This window comes from Vigna radiata, chromosome 7 (assembly GCF_000741045.1).
Source record: "Vigna radiata var. radiata cultivar VC1973A chromosome 7, Vradiata_ver6, whole genome shotgun sequence".
In the NCBI taxonomy this organism is placed as follows: Eukaryota; Viridiplantae; Streptophyta; class Magnoliopsida; order Fabales; family Fabaceae; genus Vigna; species Vigna radiata.
This window is the reverse complement of record NC_028357.1, coordinates 45,789,198-45,808,993: the sequence shown is the minus strand read 5'-3', so window position 1 is coordinate 45,808,993 and position 19,796 is coordinate 45,789,198. Positions and strand designations below refer to the sequence as shown.

The following is a 19,796-nucleotide window of genomic DNA, read 5'->3' as shown; positions in this document are numbered from 1 at the left end:
TCGAATTAGACATTTAATGGGTAGTCCGATAGGGGGTGGAACAATATGCCCAACAAACAACAAATATCACTAAGATAGACTTTTTAACAACGATTGTGATACCATGTTAAAAGTGGACTTTAAGCCTAACTCAACCTCGCAAAACCGATTTGTAGGGTGAGGTTTGCACCCCACTTATATATATTGAATTAGTCTTATCTTTAATCGACATAGGACTTCCAACAATAGCTGAGCGGTGACGAAATTGGTGTGTCAAAATGAGTTATTTAAACATAGGTCTCGCAATTTTTTGGGCATTCTTCTTCTCATCTTACACTTCATTCTTCACCTTGGGAAAGACCCTTGGAGGCTATTTGGGGTGTTGGGAAGTTCTCCCACTCGTCTTTGGGTCTTCAAGCTTCACCAATGGTGATTTTGCCCCTTTTGGTTGAGAAAGAAGATGAGTCACAAATTGGAGATGAAATCGCGAAGGGGAGGCGCAAATGGAGTATGGAGCAGCTACCAAGAACCATGGGAAAGGCTGTGCATCTTCTCTTTGGTTCTAATTTCTTCCCTATCTCTTCAATTTATGTTCTCCACCATAGAGGGCTTTTCCTATTTGTTGAGACTAGATGTAAAACATGGAATTCTTATGTATTTTGTGATGTTAATGATATATGTTTTTCCTAATCATGTTTGTATTCAATTTTTATGTTTAATGCTTGCTTTGGATTGATTACCCATGCATGAATTTTGGTTCTTGATGTATTGAGAAATATGATTGAACCTAGAATTGAAATTGAATACCTGGATGAAATTGAGATGTTTGTAAATGCATAATAATGAAATGGATGAATTCTAGTATTGAGAAATTGTAAATACTCTATGTTAAATTTCTTGCACACCAACTCTTTGATAAAATATCAAAAAGAATTTTTTGTGTTGTTTTTATGCATTTTAATGTCTAATTAAGTTATAAAAAAAAAATGTCATTGTTACACAGGTCCTTTGAAAGAAAACAATATTTATTACTCGTTACGTTAAAATCGGTGTACTTGTAGTTAACAATAACTTAGCCTAAATTATATATATTTTATAATTTGTCAGAATGTTGCGATTTCTCTGGATTCCCAACTCTCAAAACGAAAATGATCTGCTTTTCAAAAGAAAACATTTGTTCCCGAGTAACTTTATAATATTTTATAACTTTCTAGCTTGTTTTGTTTGACAAGTATTCATAATTAATAAAATAAACTAAAATAAAGTAAAGGTATAAAACTTTAATATTTATAAGGACTAAATTAAAATTAACACTGTTTTGAGCCATAAATAACCTATAAAAAAATAGGGAATCTATTGAAGAAAAGGAGGATGATTAATTAATAATGGAACTAGACGAAGAAAAACTACAAAATTAAATTATAATTTTTTTTGAAACCTATGGATCGAAGTAACTATGAGGATTTAGGAACCGCAGTCTAGGCATCTATATATATATATATATATATATATATACATATACACGTGTGGTGAATTTCTGCTTTCCTTAAAAAATTCAAAGACATTGACAATGTTATAAATCACATTCCATCTTCTGGTTTTCTCAGCAATCCAAGTAAAACATTAACTTCCTTTTGTATCATTGTTTTTATTTTATTTATTTTGGAGAACCAAAGGTTAAGCTAATTGAAATAAAGAGCAAATAAATAACAAACATTCCAAACACAGCCTTTTGAAGTGATTTTTGTATTATAGGCCCCGTTCACTTCATCGCCGTCGAGCTCTAAATCCAGTTAATAATGTTTCTTCAATCTTCCAACAAGTGTGTGTGTGTGAGAGTGTGAGAAAGAGACTAAACACAAAGGGGTGTTTCAGTTAGATGCATGCATTTATGGTTTAACAGAGAGTAATGGATGGTAACATGCACCATGGATTCACAACTAGAATTAATTCCTAGACTTCAAATATTCAAAATAGCAACAGAATCATAACGATGATAAAAGCAGGAGAAAACGAAAGCTATACAAGATGATGAGGAATGAAAAGTATAAAAATGTTGGAGAAGAAGCAGGTTATTTATTTATTTATAATGATATGCGAAAAAGAGAACAAAAGAAAAGGAAAGAAAAAAAAGTGAAGAAGAGGTGCTTAATTTATTGAAAGTATATAGTGATATATTAAGTAACATATAAGAGAAGAGAAGAGATGGTATGGTAGGTAGCTAGCAAAGGGGCTGCTCAGATGAGGAAGGCTTAGCGCGAAGCAGAAAGACAGAAGCGAGATCGTGAGGTACTTGGAAGAAGGGTTGAGAAGGAAAAGTGGTTGTTGATGATGATGAGACAGAGACAGAGAGTCGCGGTTTCTTGGGAGGCGGCGGACAGACCAACGTTGGAGGTTGCGAAGTGGGCGTGTGGCAGTCTTGGTCGTCCTTGGACCATGTCTGAACAACCTCTGGGCGGTGGCTGAAGGTTCTGAGCGTAGGAAGGGTTGGTACGGACATGATTGGGTGAAAGTCGTCAAAGACTTCGAGGCCCATGTGTTGGCCGTAAAGGGAAGAGGAGTTTGAGAAAATGAGTGTTATGATATGATAGTGGTAGCAAATATATGTAATTATTATGGGTTGGTTTTTCAGTGGGAGAATATTTCTTTCTTTGTTTCTTGGAGGGAAGGCGTGGAGAGAGAAATGGAGATCGTGCTTAGAGACACATATGTATGTGTGAGATATAAGACCCAAACTTTACTACAAATTTTCATTTCATATTTCATTTTAAATCATTCCTCACACAACCAAAGTTGCACTAATTATGATCTCAAATTATGTACAAGATTCACATATATATTATAGCTAGCGGTTTATGTCATAACCTAACCTACATTCTATTTTGTTTGTTCGATGACTCGTCATTATTAAAAGGCAAAAAAACTTCAATATAAGAATTATAAACTTATAAACATCATTACAATATTTTTAATGAAGAACTAAATACCTTACTATAAATCTAACATATTATATGATGAAATGAATTTGTCATCTAAAATAAATTAATAGTACTAAAAAGAATAATTATTAGTATTTCACAATATATAAAATAAACTAATATATATAAAAACAATCATATTAATTTATAATTACCGGATATTTATGTACTGAATCTTTATATTATATCTCACACACGATTCACTCAACACAGTACATTATACAAATGTAATGAAAATTTGACAACAACTTAATATCTAAAATTTGATCTTCAAAAAATTTAACAGTATACTTTACTAAAAATCTTACACTTTATTATTCAATATCACTCTATTCAATACATATCAAATACCACAAATAAGCTCAATTATAAATATAATCAAATTATATAATATGTAATATGTAAAATGCTGATTTGTATTTTTATTAAAATAAATTTCTACCATATATTTCTATAAATAATTACAAAAATAAAATTAAAAATATTATGAAAATACAAAGAACCATATTAAAAAGTGAAGAAAGTTAAAGTCTCATTAACTATCTTTGAACAACCTAAATCCAAAGACTCTTCAATAAAACCAAGTCTTTATCAGGAAAGACGAAGTTGGTTCAAGCTTTGACAACATCAGTCAAGCAATGCAAACGCAGAAGCAATGTTCGTCACGTCAAAGAATTTTCATGTCATGAGAGAAAACGACTCTTAATAACTCCAAAAAAAAAAGACACAATCATTGAAAATACAAGAGTAAAATTTACTAATTGTATTTTTTAAAAAATTACTACGTTATTTTAAATACAATTACTCAAAGACAATTGACAATGAACAAACAAAAGAAATAGTATCGTTTTTCAATTCGAAAACAGTTAAATCTGGAATAAGTTCGTCACATAAAAAAATATATTTTTTTACAGAATAAAATAAATTCTGAAAACACTAATTAATATTTCAACATAAGTATGAATAAATTCAACCCACAATGCAATGTTTTACTCAGCTCACCCACCATCTTTTCCTTTATGTCTCCACCGTCCAATTCATAACTAATTTAAATTTGTCAGAGAGGCAACCTACTACATTGTGAGAAAATTAATAGTAAAATTTAACATCCTTATAAAAGATTTTAATCAGAGGACAAACACGACAAATAAATCACCATACTACTTAAATAAAATTAACACTCAAACTTATTTAAGTAAAATTAAAATAAGAAAATAGTTATAGTTATGAAACTAATTTTAATCTTCCAAATATCAATACTTTGAGTATTAGTGATTAACCTCTGGCACAAGATATATCTCACCCAAAACAATATTTTTAAGCGCCATTAAAAACATACATTCGTAGAAGTTATTCAAATTATAACTCTTCATTATTAGGGCAGTTTCCTACTATTTCCTTATGATATTAGTAAGCATGGGATCTTGGCGAATACCGAATTTCAAAACCAAAATAAATATCTTAATAAGATCATATAAGAAAAAACATTTAATTTTTAACAATTTAATTAAAATTTATATATTAACTTTTTATAATTTTAATATAAGAAACATATTTTCATTAGAAAAAGCTTTTATTTCTAAAGACACTAACTAACACTTTCCAATTTAATTCTCTCCTACCAAAATGAGATATAACCTGGTAGAAGCTAGGCATTATCCAAATATAGCCATATAAACTTAGCTAAAACATCTGATTTGTTTTTGTTCATCATGTGATTGATGTAGCCCTGGATCATCCATGCTATAAAGTAGCTTCGTTCTCTTCATTAATTGTTTCCAAATATACATACTCGGCCACACCTCCAAAACAAATCAATCTACCACATAACAACAAATTTTGCGATCATATGATCCTCGTCCAACCTCAGTGTATACATAATATGTGTAGGATTTTACTTGCTGCATTGTGTATCTCACACACAAATCAGGAGCAAATCTATTTCTCTACATCTGCATAATCTACATTTCACAGCACTAAAGACACCTCACTGAAATATTAAAGGCTGTTAAGACTTTGTACAAGAAGTCTCTCCATTAAACGTAATAATTCATGACCTGTAACATATAGTCACCAATTCCTTATTTGCCATTGAAAACTTTGTCCTTTCATGCATGCATGTAACATTCTAAATGAGAGGAAAAGAGAAAACCAACAAAAGATGTATTCCTATTTCCTTCCTACTAGACTATAGAGTAGTGTTGCCCATTACAATCCAAATGACAGAAGCTTTGTTTTAAATCTCGTATTAAGAAACAAAGGGTGCCTAGAACATATATGATTATTTTGTCCTTTAAGAAACATAGTTTTTTGGGTCGTTAAAAGTTAATCAATACATATATTTGTCTTAAACGCAAGGACAAATATTTGAGTAATGAGAACCTAATTGTCAACCTCTTTGGTGAAGGCATAACAAGATGTTGTTTGCTTAATTTGGAACAAAATGAAATCAGAAAGTGAATGTGACCATATTTGGCTTATACATGTTTAAGGAAAATGTTGTCAAATGAGAGAGAATTCCCTCTATCAAATTTCATTTTTAAACTTAATCAATCATCTACCAAATAAATTTATTTTGACCAACTTCAAATTAAGATTAAAAATTACTCAGTTACCCATGTTTAAAGAAACTTTAACTTCAGTCGAATGAAATAACAGAACAAAAAGGCGAAGTTTATATAATTGATTATTAACTATTCATGAGAGGTACGTAGTAGTGAACAGAAGCATTGATGCTTCCTTCATTTTTTTTCAGTGAAATTATAAAAAACTCGAAAGCAGGCTTGTTGTTTTTGACTGGTTTTGAATTCTCTGGTTGACATCACAAAGCCCTGTAAAATTCTGTGGTAGCCATGCACAGCACAGGTAAAATGAGCGTAACTGTTTTGGGTAAAACACGTTAATTGAAGGCATTAGAAGTTGTAAATCCAAAAGTGGGATATGTGGCTGGTTTGAAGTCCATGTCATGCGTCACGGATAAGCATCCAATGTGCAAATGAATATATAGAGTGTATGGGTAGGCCACACATCGCAGTCTAACTAACTCATTATCAGAGACGTGAGACTATAATCAACAAGATAGAAGAGGAATTTGTGATTTTGAAGTGGATCATAATTTACAACATCAAAGTCTATAACAAACAAGGTATCCTATGAAGTTTGTCATTATGTGCTATTAAGATTAGATGCTTCCATTTGCCTACGTAGTATATATATTCTTGTGTTTTATTTGTCTTGTCTTTCAAACTCTCACATGCATTCACACTTAAGCACTCCTAATTTAATAAATGACATTGATTTTTGTGGGCCATCTTCTTCCCTGATAGCTCTCACATGCTTCAACCCTGTTTCTGTATGGCCGTATATTTATTTTCATATTTCAACAGGAATAAATATGTTAGATTGTTAGTTGTCATTCTTAACTGTATACTAACCGCTCCAGAAAAGTTGATTCTTTTATTGAAAACAGTTGATATTTTGAACCTTGTTAATCAATGCATATAACTGTGCAAATTAGTTTTCTTCTATATATGTATAGATATAATCAAGATCAATTATCATGAACGATATTTTTGCTTCAAAATTTTCATCATTTTATTAAATCAATCACTAAAACTTATCCATTAAAGTATATATCAACACTAATATGATCATTTCGACAAAATATCTATCAACAGAAATGGCGATATGTGGTTCTGCATGAAGATGGTTTTCCGTGATTGTTGATCAATGTGTCTTAATTCATACATATGCATACACATATTTATATATTCTCGCGCAAGGGGTTGTTTAGCCAAATACTCTGTGTAGCTATTTTTGGCTAAACATGGAGTTGATAGATTCGTATGCTTCATTAAGCTTGTTGAATAACTCATGGCACCATGCATGGTGGGTTTAACAGTGTTGAAATCATTTACTCCTTGCCGACTGCACTGGTGTTTGTAGTTGCAACAACTACTTAGGTAGATAAGGAAAAAAAAAACAATATACAGCTAGCTTGAGATACAGTCTCTCAAGTATTAATATCATACTTCAGTTTTAAAAGCTTGAACCGATTACCATACAAAAGCTCGTTGACATGCTTGCCTTGTTGTTACTCTTAATTACCTCTGTCCTTTTCAGTCTGATATAATATACCAGAAAATCATTTTGCATTCGACACTCTTACACTGAGTTTTGAAAATATATATGTGGTTTGTGGCTTTGCTAGGTTATAGCCAAAGTGTTCGTTAATTACCTACTTATAAACTTAAAACCATTATGGTCAGTTTCTTCTCTTGGAGAATGCACGGTTCTTGTCTCTTACTCTCCAAGTTCCCATCACCATTTAGTATTTTTCCAGATACCCTCATCTAAATACTCAACATTGAAGAGACTTCTCTTGATTGCAGTTCCTAATTATTACTTGTGTAGGTTATTATATATATATATATATATATATATATATATATATATATATATATATACACACACGGAGTTTGCTAACTTGTTTATCATTTGTTTTCAGTTGGTATATTTTAGTAAGGTGTATCGGGTCTTAGTAGACAAAAAGACCCTAATATATCATAGATGGTAAGTTTTAAAGTTACGGATATTTTAATAATTTTCATTCAAAACAAAAAAAAAACCCAAAAATTTTGCTCACCTCCCTTGTTCCTCTCAACCCTCTCTTTTTCATCTCTCTCACTCTAACATTTTCTCTGTCATTCCTACACGGGTTCCAATTGAAAAAACACTCGTTGTTAAACATTTTGTTTTTGTAGAGAGTTTAGTCATTGGCATGATCGCCTTCAAGAAAAAATTCATTCAAGATCTCTTTAATTTCATCATCTTCACTAACCTCTCTAATTTCATTATTTACGGATGTTGAATCGTCATCTCTAAAAAAACTTCCAAGCCAATTATCAATTCCTTCAAATGTCATTATGCGTGTGAAAATTAGATAAAATTATATAACACAAAAATTATAAAATGAAAACTCATTATAAAATCATTTTTTTGTAAGAAATTGTTTAACAACGAGTGTTTATGATTTTTTCCATACCAATTACCAATTCCTTCAAATGTCATTATGCTTATGAAAATTAGATAAAATTAGATAAGACAAAAATTATGAAATGAAAATTCATTATAAAATTATTTTTTTTTGTAAAAAATTGTTTAATAGCGAGTGTTTCTGACTTGTTGAGTTAGGGTTACAATAGCGATGACAGAGAAAATGTTGAAGACAAAGAGGGTTGAGAAGAATGAGAGAGGTGAACAAGGGTTTGGGAGGTTTCTTTTTTTTAGTTTTGAAAATGAAAATTATTAAAATACTCTAAAGTAACATTTTTGTCTACTATAACCCGATACATATTGCTAAAATGTATCAATTAAAAAATAGACATACGCAAGTTAACAAACCCACACACAAATATATATATATATATATATATATATATATATATATATATATATATATATATATATATATATATATATATATATATATATATATATATCCCAGTTTTGAGGTCTCGTCACACCTATATATTCATGTCATGTTTCATTTATTATCTTTTAATTGTTGGCCTCTTTGTGTTCTCTAATATGCTTACATTGTATTGTATTGTAAACTTAGTTTACTATAATAACTTGAAAAAATTCTTAATAATGTATGATGTACGTTTGGCAAGTGTACCAATCGTAATTGTAGTAACAAAATATTGTCCTCTGGGATTGAATGAGTTGAGTACCAGTTTACTAATTTACTTAATTTTGAGTAACAAAGATTGTCAAGTAGAATGATGAACATAAACAAGTGATGGAAATTCAAATTGTATAAACAATGTTAGAGAATTGATTTCATACCTTTTTATATAATTTCCTCCCCTTTTCAATCGATATGTAAATTATAATTATCCACTTGAGTTTATTTAGAGCTTGTTTACCCCTAATCCCTTAGTAGGCAAACGTATCCCTTGAATTTGAATCCCCAATCCCTTAGGCCAATTACAAATTCAACAAGATCATGAAGAACAATCATATCTCAATTCAAACTAACTAGTCTTGCCCAATTTCCCAATTGTGACAGCATCTAATTTGTTCTATTTATAAACGCAAGCAATTCCCAATCTCCCAACTGTGAAACTGCTCATAGAATAAACATTAAAACATAAATAGAACACTGAGATAATTAAAATGAACTTAACATCAATTGAAAAGGTTCAGAAAATATAATCCAAAGTACTACATCAATCCACTAACAAAAGGAAATTTAGTTCTGCATAATGGAAAAGAAAAATCAAAAAGCAAAAAGTTCAGCAAAAAGTTCCAAGAAGAAGACGAAGAAGAAGCCAACTTTTGTTGTCCGTGAATACCCCTTTTGTCTCCCTCTTCCACGTGTTTTCATTCTCCCCCATCATTTCCACTAATTCCTCCTTTTTAGGGGAGTGGTTTTCCTTTTCCCTAACTTCCTCCAATTTTCCTTTAATTTAATCTCTTTAAATCAGTCATAAAAGAGATCAATAACTGCTCCTGGAAACTTTCACAACCCATGGAAAATTCCCCACTCTGTCTGTGTTCTTCTCTGTTCCTCTTGCCAAATCCTGACGTGAATCCATAGGTTGTGGTAGAAACCACAACTCACTTGTGGAGCTCTCTGTTTTGTCACTGCATTTTGAAGCAAACTCCACAGGTTATGGAATTCTCCCCAGCTGCGTTGTTGAACTCTCTGGATTTATCTTTCTATCTTGTCCATCAATTCTTCCAAAAATGTGGTTTAGGCACTTAGAATCACCAATCTACATCAAAAAACACAAAATGCCAATGTATGATCCGAAACAAAGATAATCCATGATTAAATCCTTCAATGAATGCAATTATGCATGCAAATGACCTAAACTAAGACATGAATGCAATTACATTTACTCACACATCAATGTAGACCAACATAGATGACTTATTTGGTTTTAGTATGGCAATATGTTGATGTTCTGATAATATATTAGTCAACTCATTATTATAAATTTTTAGATGTATTATTTTCACAATTCACTAATTTAAACCTACAATCATATTTTATTACACTCTTTTTCTAATTCCTATATTTTTCACTTTTTTTTTTTCACTAGCAACAAAATCACAATGAAGAATCGTAGTTTAAATGATATCCCACAAACTAATTAAAACAAGTCATCTCACGTTCCAAATACATTACAACATTAAGATATGTCCCTTATCACATTTTTTTACAAATAGTAACATGCTTTAAATACCTCATTCGTTCGTAAAAACTCTAACACAATTCTTTTAAATTCATTCATCTATGACTCAAATTTCACGATATAAAAAAATTGAATAACCTATAAATTTCATTTTACTCCAAAATTTTGAATCCAATTTTTGTGAAAGATAATCAAGATTAACAATTTAAATCACATATAACCATCAATTACAAATTTAACCTTCTAAGTTCCTCATTTTAAAACGTAAAATTTATATTCCATATCATATAATCCAAAATACTATATTTCCAAATTTTTAAACTAGTTCAAATATTTACTTATGAGTTGGTCAATATAGAAGACTTTCCAAGTTGTATTATCTAGAAAACTTTATGAATGTAATTCACATGCTCGAAAACCATGAAAAGAAATCTACCTATTAAATTAGTTATCCACTGTCAAGCTTTACAAAACTTTTATGTTCAATTAATTCATTTGCCAAAACTTTTGAATTCCAACAAAACTAGTACTTAGCAGCAAAAGGAATGGAGAAGAAGAAAAAAAAAACGGTGCCTTGAGAAGTTCATTCCCATATTAATGACCAAGAACAAAATAGGTAATATGAAAAATATGGAGCGCAGAAAGAAATTGTGGAGTGCAAAAAGAGATTGCCGTCAAAATGTGTTTTCTTGTTCCAGGAGCCCCAAGTCCATATATATTCCAAAGGCCCAAACTTTTATTCCTATCAGATCCAAAAGCAATAATAAATGGTCGGGAGTTGCTTCCTCCACCACCACACCTCCTCAATTTATTTTATTTTCCAAAAATATCCTTAGGTTAATCTTTTTTCACTTTTACCCATCACTTTTTTAATTTTTGATTAAAAATCTTAATTTTTTATCCTCGTTCCAGCGTCCAGCACATCCACCCCTCTTCTCCTTTACTTTATTTACATCATGTGTTCGCAATTTTATTAGTATTTGATATAATACTAAAAAATAAAAAATAACATCTATTAACAATAGAATATTTATATTTTGTAATTCTGTTTGCTTACATGAGTAGAACTGGGAGAAATTCTTTTCTCCTCCTTGGAAAGACTTTATTGGTTTCCTCGATATCAGAACTTTTGAAATCTGAAAAAAAAATACCATCGATAAATGTCAATGTCTGGCTTAAGAACAGAACAAAAAAGCATTTGAGAAATGACAAACACGGAAATGGAAATGGAAAAAGAAAAAGAGGAAAAAAAAAAAAGCACGTGACTGTAAAAACGAAATACTAGGACACGGGTGTTGAAGAGCATTAAAATGACCATGGGCTCTTGTAGACAGGACCGTCTTCTTAAGAAGGAGAATTTCTAGTGTTGCAGCTTTAAGAGCCACTTGTTGATGGGAATTAGGGTTTTTAATTAAAAGTTTTATTGAGTTTGTGACTCTAGGTGATCTAATTTAATTTTTGTTGTCGTCACCGATGTTTTTAATAGATTATCTTGATATAATGTGTTTCTTTTATCATTTTTCCTCTGAAAATATTTTAAATTTAATTTTCATTGTTAGAAAATAGTTTATCCTATATAGTTCACACACACACACACACACACATATATATATATATATATATATATATATTTATATTAATGCGTACATCTGTTTTTTAGTTGGTACATTTTAACAATGTGTACTAGATTATAGTAGACAAAAATATCCTCATATATTATAGATTCTAAGTTTTAAAGTCAAGGATATTTAAATAATTTTCATTCTCAACACTAAAAATAAGAAACTCCCAAACCCTTACCCATCTTTTTCATTCCCGTGAATCTTTTCTCTTTCATCTCTCTCACTCCAACCTTTTCTTTATCATCTCTACTGTAGCCCCAATAAAAAAAATCAGCAACACTGGTGGTTGGAAAAAATCAGAAACACTCGCTATTAAACAATTTCTTATAAAAAATGATTTTATAATGAGTTTTCATTTTATAATTTTTGTCTTATCTAATTTTCACAAACATAATAACATCAAAAGGAATTGGTAATTCGCCTAGAAAAAATCAGAAACACTCGCTATTAAACAATTTCTTATAAAAAATGATTTTATAATGAGTTTTCATTTTATAATTTTTGTCTTTCTAATTTTATCTAATTTTCACAAGCATAATAACATCTGCAGTTGATGAAATTAGAGAGGTTAGTGAAGATGATGAAATTGAAGAGATCTTGAATGAACCTTTGCCGACGAGTATTTCTAATTTTGTTTTCATCTACCATAGGACGATAGAGAAAAAGTTGGAGTAAGAGAGATGAAAGAGGAAGGATTGAGAGGGATGAGAGAGGTGAGTAAGGGTTTAGGTTTTTTTTTTTTTTTTTTTTCCTTTTGAGAATGAAAATTATTTAAATATATTTGACTTTAAAACTTAGAATCTAGAGTATTTTTGTCTATTATATTCCGGTATACATTGTTAAAATATACTAACTGAAAAACAGGCATACGCTTTAACAAAACCATATATATATATATATAAAATTAATGATGGTTATATACACAATTATAGTTGAGAATTTTAATTATCATTAAAACTTCGTTTCACAGTGAAGCAAAAAATATAAAAGTGTATAAATGTAATTTTTCTTCCATTTTGCAAGAATTCTCTCCTTTTCTCTCTTTATTGATAATAACATTTTCTAAACCAATTATCTCATTATTTAAATAATGACAAAACACAAATCGTAATGTCGAGTGAGTTAATGACATTTTTTTATTTTAAATACTGAGTTTTAAATTTTTTAAATATTGTCATTTTTGTTGGATAAGATATATATACCTTATATTTTTAGAGCTTCTACCTCTATTGAAACACACACATCCCCTAACGTATGTCATTGTAATCTAGATAAAAAGAAAGAAGAAAAAAAACACAACTTATAATAAGAGTAAAAGATAATTAAACTTTTTATTAATTTTTTTCACATAAGAACACAATTATAAGAAGAAAAACAACAATCATAATCAATACTAAAAAAGCACATATAGAAAACGATAAAAATAATATTTCTATAAGGGAATGGTGATCAAACATTAATATTACATAGATATCTTCAACATGTTAATTCTCTTGATTTGTTTTCAATATTACTGGGATAACAAATTGTTAAACTGGAAAGAAAGTATAAACGCTGATGTATTTAAAAACATAATTTTATATTAGACTTTTTTAGATTGACTCTAAATATAATCAATATAAGTTTTTTCAAACAATTTAAAATATGTAAATAAAATCAATTTTTTCGTAGTAACACGATTTTCATAGAAAAAAAAAATCTCCGAACCAGTACAATTAATCTAAAGAGTTTTGCCAAGAATTTAAGAATTTGCAAAAAGCCTTTTTAAATATCAATTAATTTAAAGATAAAAAAAAACATTTAATCATTGTATTAACTAATTTAAACATCATTTATAGACTAAAAAGATATTAATATTTAAAATAATTATTATTATTAATAAAAAATATAACTAATTTATAAATTAGAGTCTAAATTTATTTTTAATTTTACTTATCAAAATTTTAACTACTTATTATTATATTACTATTATAAAAGTATAAACATTTCAAATTAGCTATTATAGTACAATCCATATAAAAGGCATACGAACAAAGTAGTGCTTAGTATAAGTGTTGTAGTATTACTTGGAAGTCATTTAATATATACCTTCAATCATAGAGAATGAGAAAGAGTGACCAAGTCATTTCAAGAATAATTTTCAAAATACTATATCCTCATATAACTTTTTAAATATTAAATTATTTATTCAAGTGTTGAATAATTTAATACTTACTCAACAAAATGTCTATAAATTTTTAGAAAAATCATACATTTGTAGATATACAATTCTATAACCAATAGTTACATTTTTTTTTAAAATTATAAACATCATCTACCAATAAGTACCTTTAATTTAATAGTTTAAAGTAAAAATGAATATATGTCCACATAGTTATTTAAATAATTTGCTTCATTAAGAGAGTGAAAATTAGGGTTTAAAGATTAAAAGTGATGAAAAAAAAAGAGATTGCAAAACTGCAAATAAACAGAACAACATTTATGAAAACTAAAAACACGTTAGTGTTGAAATTAGTAGCAGATACATATGAAATTCGTGCACAAAAGGTAATGTAATTCAAAGCAAACTGGTGTTACTTTCCAGATTTTAAAGTAAGAGGGACCACAAGAAGACTGATAGCTGCATCCAAATGTGTTTTGAAGACTTCAAACTTTGAAGTGTAACATTAACATTGCAATGTGAAATTTAATGTTGCTGTAATCGTGACAATGGTGTTTGAGGTTGAAAATCTTAATTCAGTTCAATATTTGACTTCCCACTGTATGTATATATAGCAGTCAAAGACAAGACCGACCCTAAGTAAAGAATTCTTTTTGGTGTTTAACATATCTATTTCCAACGTTAAAAAGGTATTATCAAATAAGTAAATATTCTAGAGGATATGATTTTTAAAATGTTTGTTACAGATATTAATAAATTCATTATATATATATATATATATATATATATATATATTATTTTTGTAACTAGGTGAATTGTTTATATTTTCTACAAAATTATTGTTTAAATTGTAAATGCAACGAGCTGTGATCCCAACTTAATCCAATTTTATTAAGTTAAGAGTGAATTGAGTTTAAACAAGTCTAATAAAAAAGCATGTAAAATCCTGACTCAATGAGAGGGAGATTTGTTTTAATTAAATTGGAAAATAAATTTTCTCCAAATATCATTCAATTCAAACCATAAACACTTTCACTTTATAAACATTTGAGAAGAATCTATTATAACATAAGAAAATAATATGTAAGAAATTTATTTTATTAACTGAGTCTAACAATACACATCACATGACATTGTCCATACACTAATTAGATAATTATAACTAAAATTATTAGAAAAGTATTCTCATACGTTGATTAGATAAGTAAAATAAAAATTATTAGATAAGTTTAGAAATACATTGATTACATAAATAAAACAAAAATATTAGACGAGTTTGTCGATGTGTCGATTTATACAAAATTAACAATACTCATTTATATATTTACATCATTCTAACAATATAAATTAGACAAGTCTTTTCAACACAAATTAAACGAGTCTATTAATACACATTAGATAAGTTTGTTAACGCATTCACTAAATGAATTTTGCAATACATATTAAACAAGTTTGTCCATACATTGATTATATGAATATAACCAAAAGTGTTATACAAGTCTAACAATATACATTAGATGAGTTTATCCATACATTGAATAGATAAATGAGTCATTCCATACATTGAATAGATAAATCTAAGAATACATATTATATAAGTATGTTCATATACTAATCAGACGAGTCTTGCAACACATATATTAGACGAGTTTGTCTATACACTGATTAGATGAGTATAACTATATACATTAAACGAGTTTATTAATACACATATTATATGAGTCTATTAATACGCATTAGAAGATTTTATTCATTATCTATTTAAACAAGTTTTATAATATACATGAGACTAATTTGTTCATATATCGATTATATAAGTCTAGTAATATACACTAGACGAGTCTATCTATATACTAATTAGATGAGTTTATTTATAAACTAATTAAACGAGTCTAACAACATATTATACGAATTTATCAATATACTAATTAGACAAATCTATCAATACATATTAGACTAATTTATTCATATATTAATTTGTCCTTTTAACGAGTCTACTTTATATATTTTTGTATATCCTTTATATTTCTATACCCTCTACTTTATATTTTTAGACATGATTTATCTTATGATTTTTATAAATTCTACTATTTATATTTTTATAAATACATTAATTTTTTAAACCTATAAATATTTTTCACATTGATTATACTTAAATATAATTATAAATTTAAAAATATTTATTATATTTTTTAAGATCTATTTTTTTTATACATATATATAAACAAACACCAACCTGGAGATAGAAACTAATTTGAAACTAGTTTCAACCAAATTAATTTACTAATGGTAATATTTATAACTAGAGAAAAGAAAAGTTTTCAATATATATATATATATATATATATATATATATATATATATATATAGTATTTCTGAAACTTTACTCTATTCATAAGATATTTTGAAACGAAAGGAATAAAATTTTTCTAAACAGAAAGGAGAGTAATACAAAGAGAAAAATGATAATTTAATGAGTTTAATTATTTTGAAAACGCGTCATTTTAATTTTTTTATGTTTAAATTTCATATTTAACTGGTCCCTTTTTATACTTAAACGAAAAAGAAAATAGCAAAATTCATATAATGCATTACTATTTTTAATATTTAAATTAAATGTTCAGTAAAGAAACCACCTAAAAAACTGTTAAATAACTTAAATTGACATAATTTATTAAAAAACACAAACTAAATAAAAAGACAAAAACAAGAAAACATACTCGAGGAAAAACATATTTATCCTGATATTTGTTTTTGTTATATTTGAATGAAATATCTTGAAATGTAGGAAAGAATAAGACTTAGATTGGAATATGGTGGTGTGGGACCCAGTGGCACCATACTCCACAAACGAGTTACACATATTCTCCATTTCTCACTTCACCTTTGACTTTTTCTTTCAACCCAATCGAATCTATACTTTTCTTTCAACTTGGGTTTCATGACATTACATCACACACCTACCCAACAATATAATAATACTATTTTCTAAATACAATAAAAAAATTCGATTTCTTCATTGGTCCAGAGCGCATAAACTATGTCGATTAATTAAATTAAAAAGATTAAAAAAACAAGTATATTTCATAATTTTTTGTCAAATTTACAGAAAAGTGCTTATCCTCTGGTAGAGGACTCTTCTGGTCCACAAAGGTCACAACCAACAAAGCAAAAGTTGACTTTGCTTCTTTTCTTTACTTTCCCTTGCTTGCAAGAACTTCCTTTCTTTTTCTCCCACTGTTACAAAACACCGTTACAACTTCCTCAGTTAATTGCAAACACCGCTTATCACTCATCACTCATCACTGTCGGTCTCACACTTTCTCGATCTATCCCTCGCTTAAACAGGCTGAGCACCGAAAGCCACGGGGCTGGCCACGCCGGCTTCCGGCAGACGCGTCTGTGGATGACGGTGCTCTCCCTCGTAGGTAACGATGAGCATGTTAGGGTCATCCTGGGCTCGCTCCACGTGCTTTCTGGCCGGACACCCTCGCACGCTACTGCACTTGTAGTACCCTCTGCCATTACAAAAAAAAATAATTAATTTCCGACAAACTTAGAAATAAAATAATATTATCATTCGAGGGTTCCAAAGTTCAAAGGCGTGGAGATTAATGTTTGACTTTGACGGATTCAATTCTACAGAAGGATAAGAATAGAAAAATACCGTGGGTAGGGTGACCCCTTGATGGGTTTTTGACCATACTTTCTCCACGAGTACTCGTCCGCAGGGATATCGGCGATCTTCGAACTTATCGCCGGCACTCGAATCATTCGTTTCATACGAGATTTCCTGTTGAAAGGCGAAAAAAAACATTAATTTTTTCCTTTAGTTTGAAATTGATTGAAGCGGATGTGCAATGAATTTTACCTCCTCTTGGAGCAATGACAGTGGGCGGAGGATGAGGCTTTCCCGGCGGAGAGGGTGGCGTCGTGACACCTTTTTCGGTGGGATGAGGAGAGAGGAGGCTTCCCGGAGGCGAGGATGGCGGGGCCGATCTTGCCGTCGGAGACGCTGCCGTCGGCCGTGACAGAGGACATGAAGGAGGAGGTGGTGGTGGAGATGGGAGGGGATATGCTAAAGGTGGTGTCTTTGGACTTGGAATATTGAGAAACCGAGAAATCCGTGGAAGAAGGGTTGGGGTTGGGATTGGGATTTGACTTGACCTTGGGGTTTGCAAAATGAAGAGTGAGTTTTTGAGCGTGTGGCTGCGGTGGAGAAGGAAGAGAGGGGGAGGGAGAGGGATGAGAAGGTGCGCGGCGAAAGCGAGCGTGACCAGTGCGATTCAACAAGTTGATGACTTGTTTGAACTTGGAGACAGTGAAGTCGGTGATTTCAGTGCAGTCAAGGTGGTTGAGATTAAGACGACGGTGGTGTGTGGAAGAAGAGGAAGAGGCAGAGGCAGAAGCAGAAGAGGAAGGGATTTGGGAGGAAAGAACACGAATGAGATGCTCCATACTTTTCAATCCAGCAGAAGCTGCTTCTTCAATGGCTATCTGTTCTTCCATCCTAATCTTGGCAACAGCTGCCAGATCTACTGCCATGGAGGCTTGGAGAGAGAGAGAGAGAGAGAGAGAGAGAGAGAGAGAGAGAGAGAGAGAATACGTTGGCGTTGGTTTGGTTTTTTGTGTGGGTTTGGTTTGGATGGAAGAAAGCAGAGGGGAAGGGGGTTGGTTATAAAAGAGAGGGTGGATGAGAAAGTCAACGAAGCTTCGTCAATGGAAGCGTGGATATTGGTTGGACTTTGCTTTTGCATGCAAATTGAAGTAATGGCCAGAATAATGTTGTTTAGAAATCACTTTTTTATTCCACCAATGCCATTATTTATTACAATTGTTAACAATAACACAAAAAGGCGTGCCGCGACAAAACACAATGTTTACTCACTGTAAAGCTCCAAAGGAGGACTGGGTGCTGTGTCCCACCACCACTTCTTGCTTCGAAGCCCCCAGGGAATTTCCCAAACCATTCAACCAATCTTCACCATACAATACTTAAATTAAAATCATCACCGTCAACCCACCAACTTCCTTTATACAAACAGATTAATGTCTTCAAGTATTTCCCTAACCCAACCAACCAACCTGGTCAACGCCATTGCATCTACTGTTTTTACTTACTACTTTCCTAAATCAAGAGAGGGAAAACAAATGATTTTTTTTTCATTTTAATATCTCATCCATCTTTTAAACATAACTATGCCCATCAACTTTAACTGTATTGGAAAGTTGAAACTGTGGGGGAAGATAAAAAATTACTATTTTTTGTTTTGGCTATTATCTTCTTTTGTTTTGTTTTGTTTTTCTTTATTTCTCTCTTTGGCTAAGCATACCATTAGTTTATTTAAAGGCCACACTTGGTGTAGAATCTTGTCATTTTCAAGCGCATTCATGCACTAACTATACTGTATTAATATTGAAAACAACTTAGATGTTGTTTCATATCTACCACTTCATTGTTATTATATATTACGACAAGTTTGTGATGAGTTTTGACTTTAGTGTCCTGGTTAGCACACAGAAAGGAAACGGATGCAAATATTTGGCTATTTAGGTTTATTAGTTTTCTGAATTTGGCTTTTGAGGTTTAACGAAAATCAAGATTGTTCCTTCAAAAGTGAAGAGGCTATATTTTCTTGTTGACTTCCGTAGACTTTGGCATTAATTAGTTACCGTATACGTATACCAGCACTGATAAAATATAGTATAAAGTTATGTCGATCTCCTCGGAAGTTTCGCCCTTCACCTTTTCCATTTTGTCCTTTTGTTAACGGTTGACCATCCATCCATGGTGATTGCAACTGAATGGAACTTTAATTTTGAATTTTAACGTGGATTCCCAATACGATGA

At 30.4% G+C, this 19,796-nt stretch overlaps 1 protein-coding gene across 1 annotated transcript; it reads right to left on the bottom strand.

The window, feature by feature from the left end:
- Positions 1 to 16,668: 16,668 nt before the first annotated feature.
- LOC106769489 (WRKY transcription factor WRKY51) lies at positions 16,669 to 18,605 on the bottom strand. Its single transcript, XM_014655128.2, has 3 exons — positions 17,817 to 18,605; positions 17,613 to 17,738; positions 16,669 to 17,463 (listed from the first exon to the last, which is right to left on the bottom strand). Exons 1-3 carry the CDS (start codon positions 18,488 to 18,490, stop codon positions 17,286 to 17,288), a joined length of 978 nt encoding a protein of 325 aa, XP_014510614.1. The 5' UTR covers positions 18,491 to 18,605; the 3' UTR covers positions 16,669 to 17,285.
- Positions 18,606 to 19,796: the final 1,191 nt, after the last annotated feature.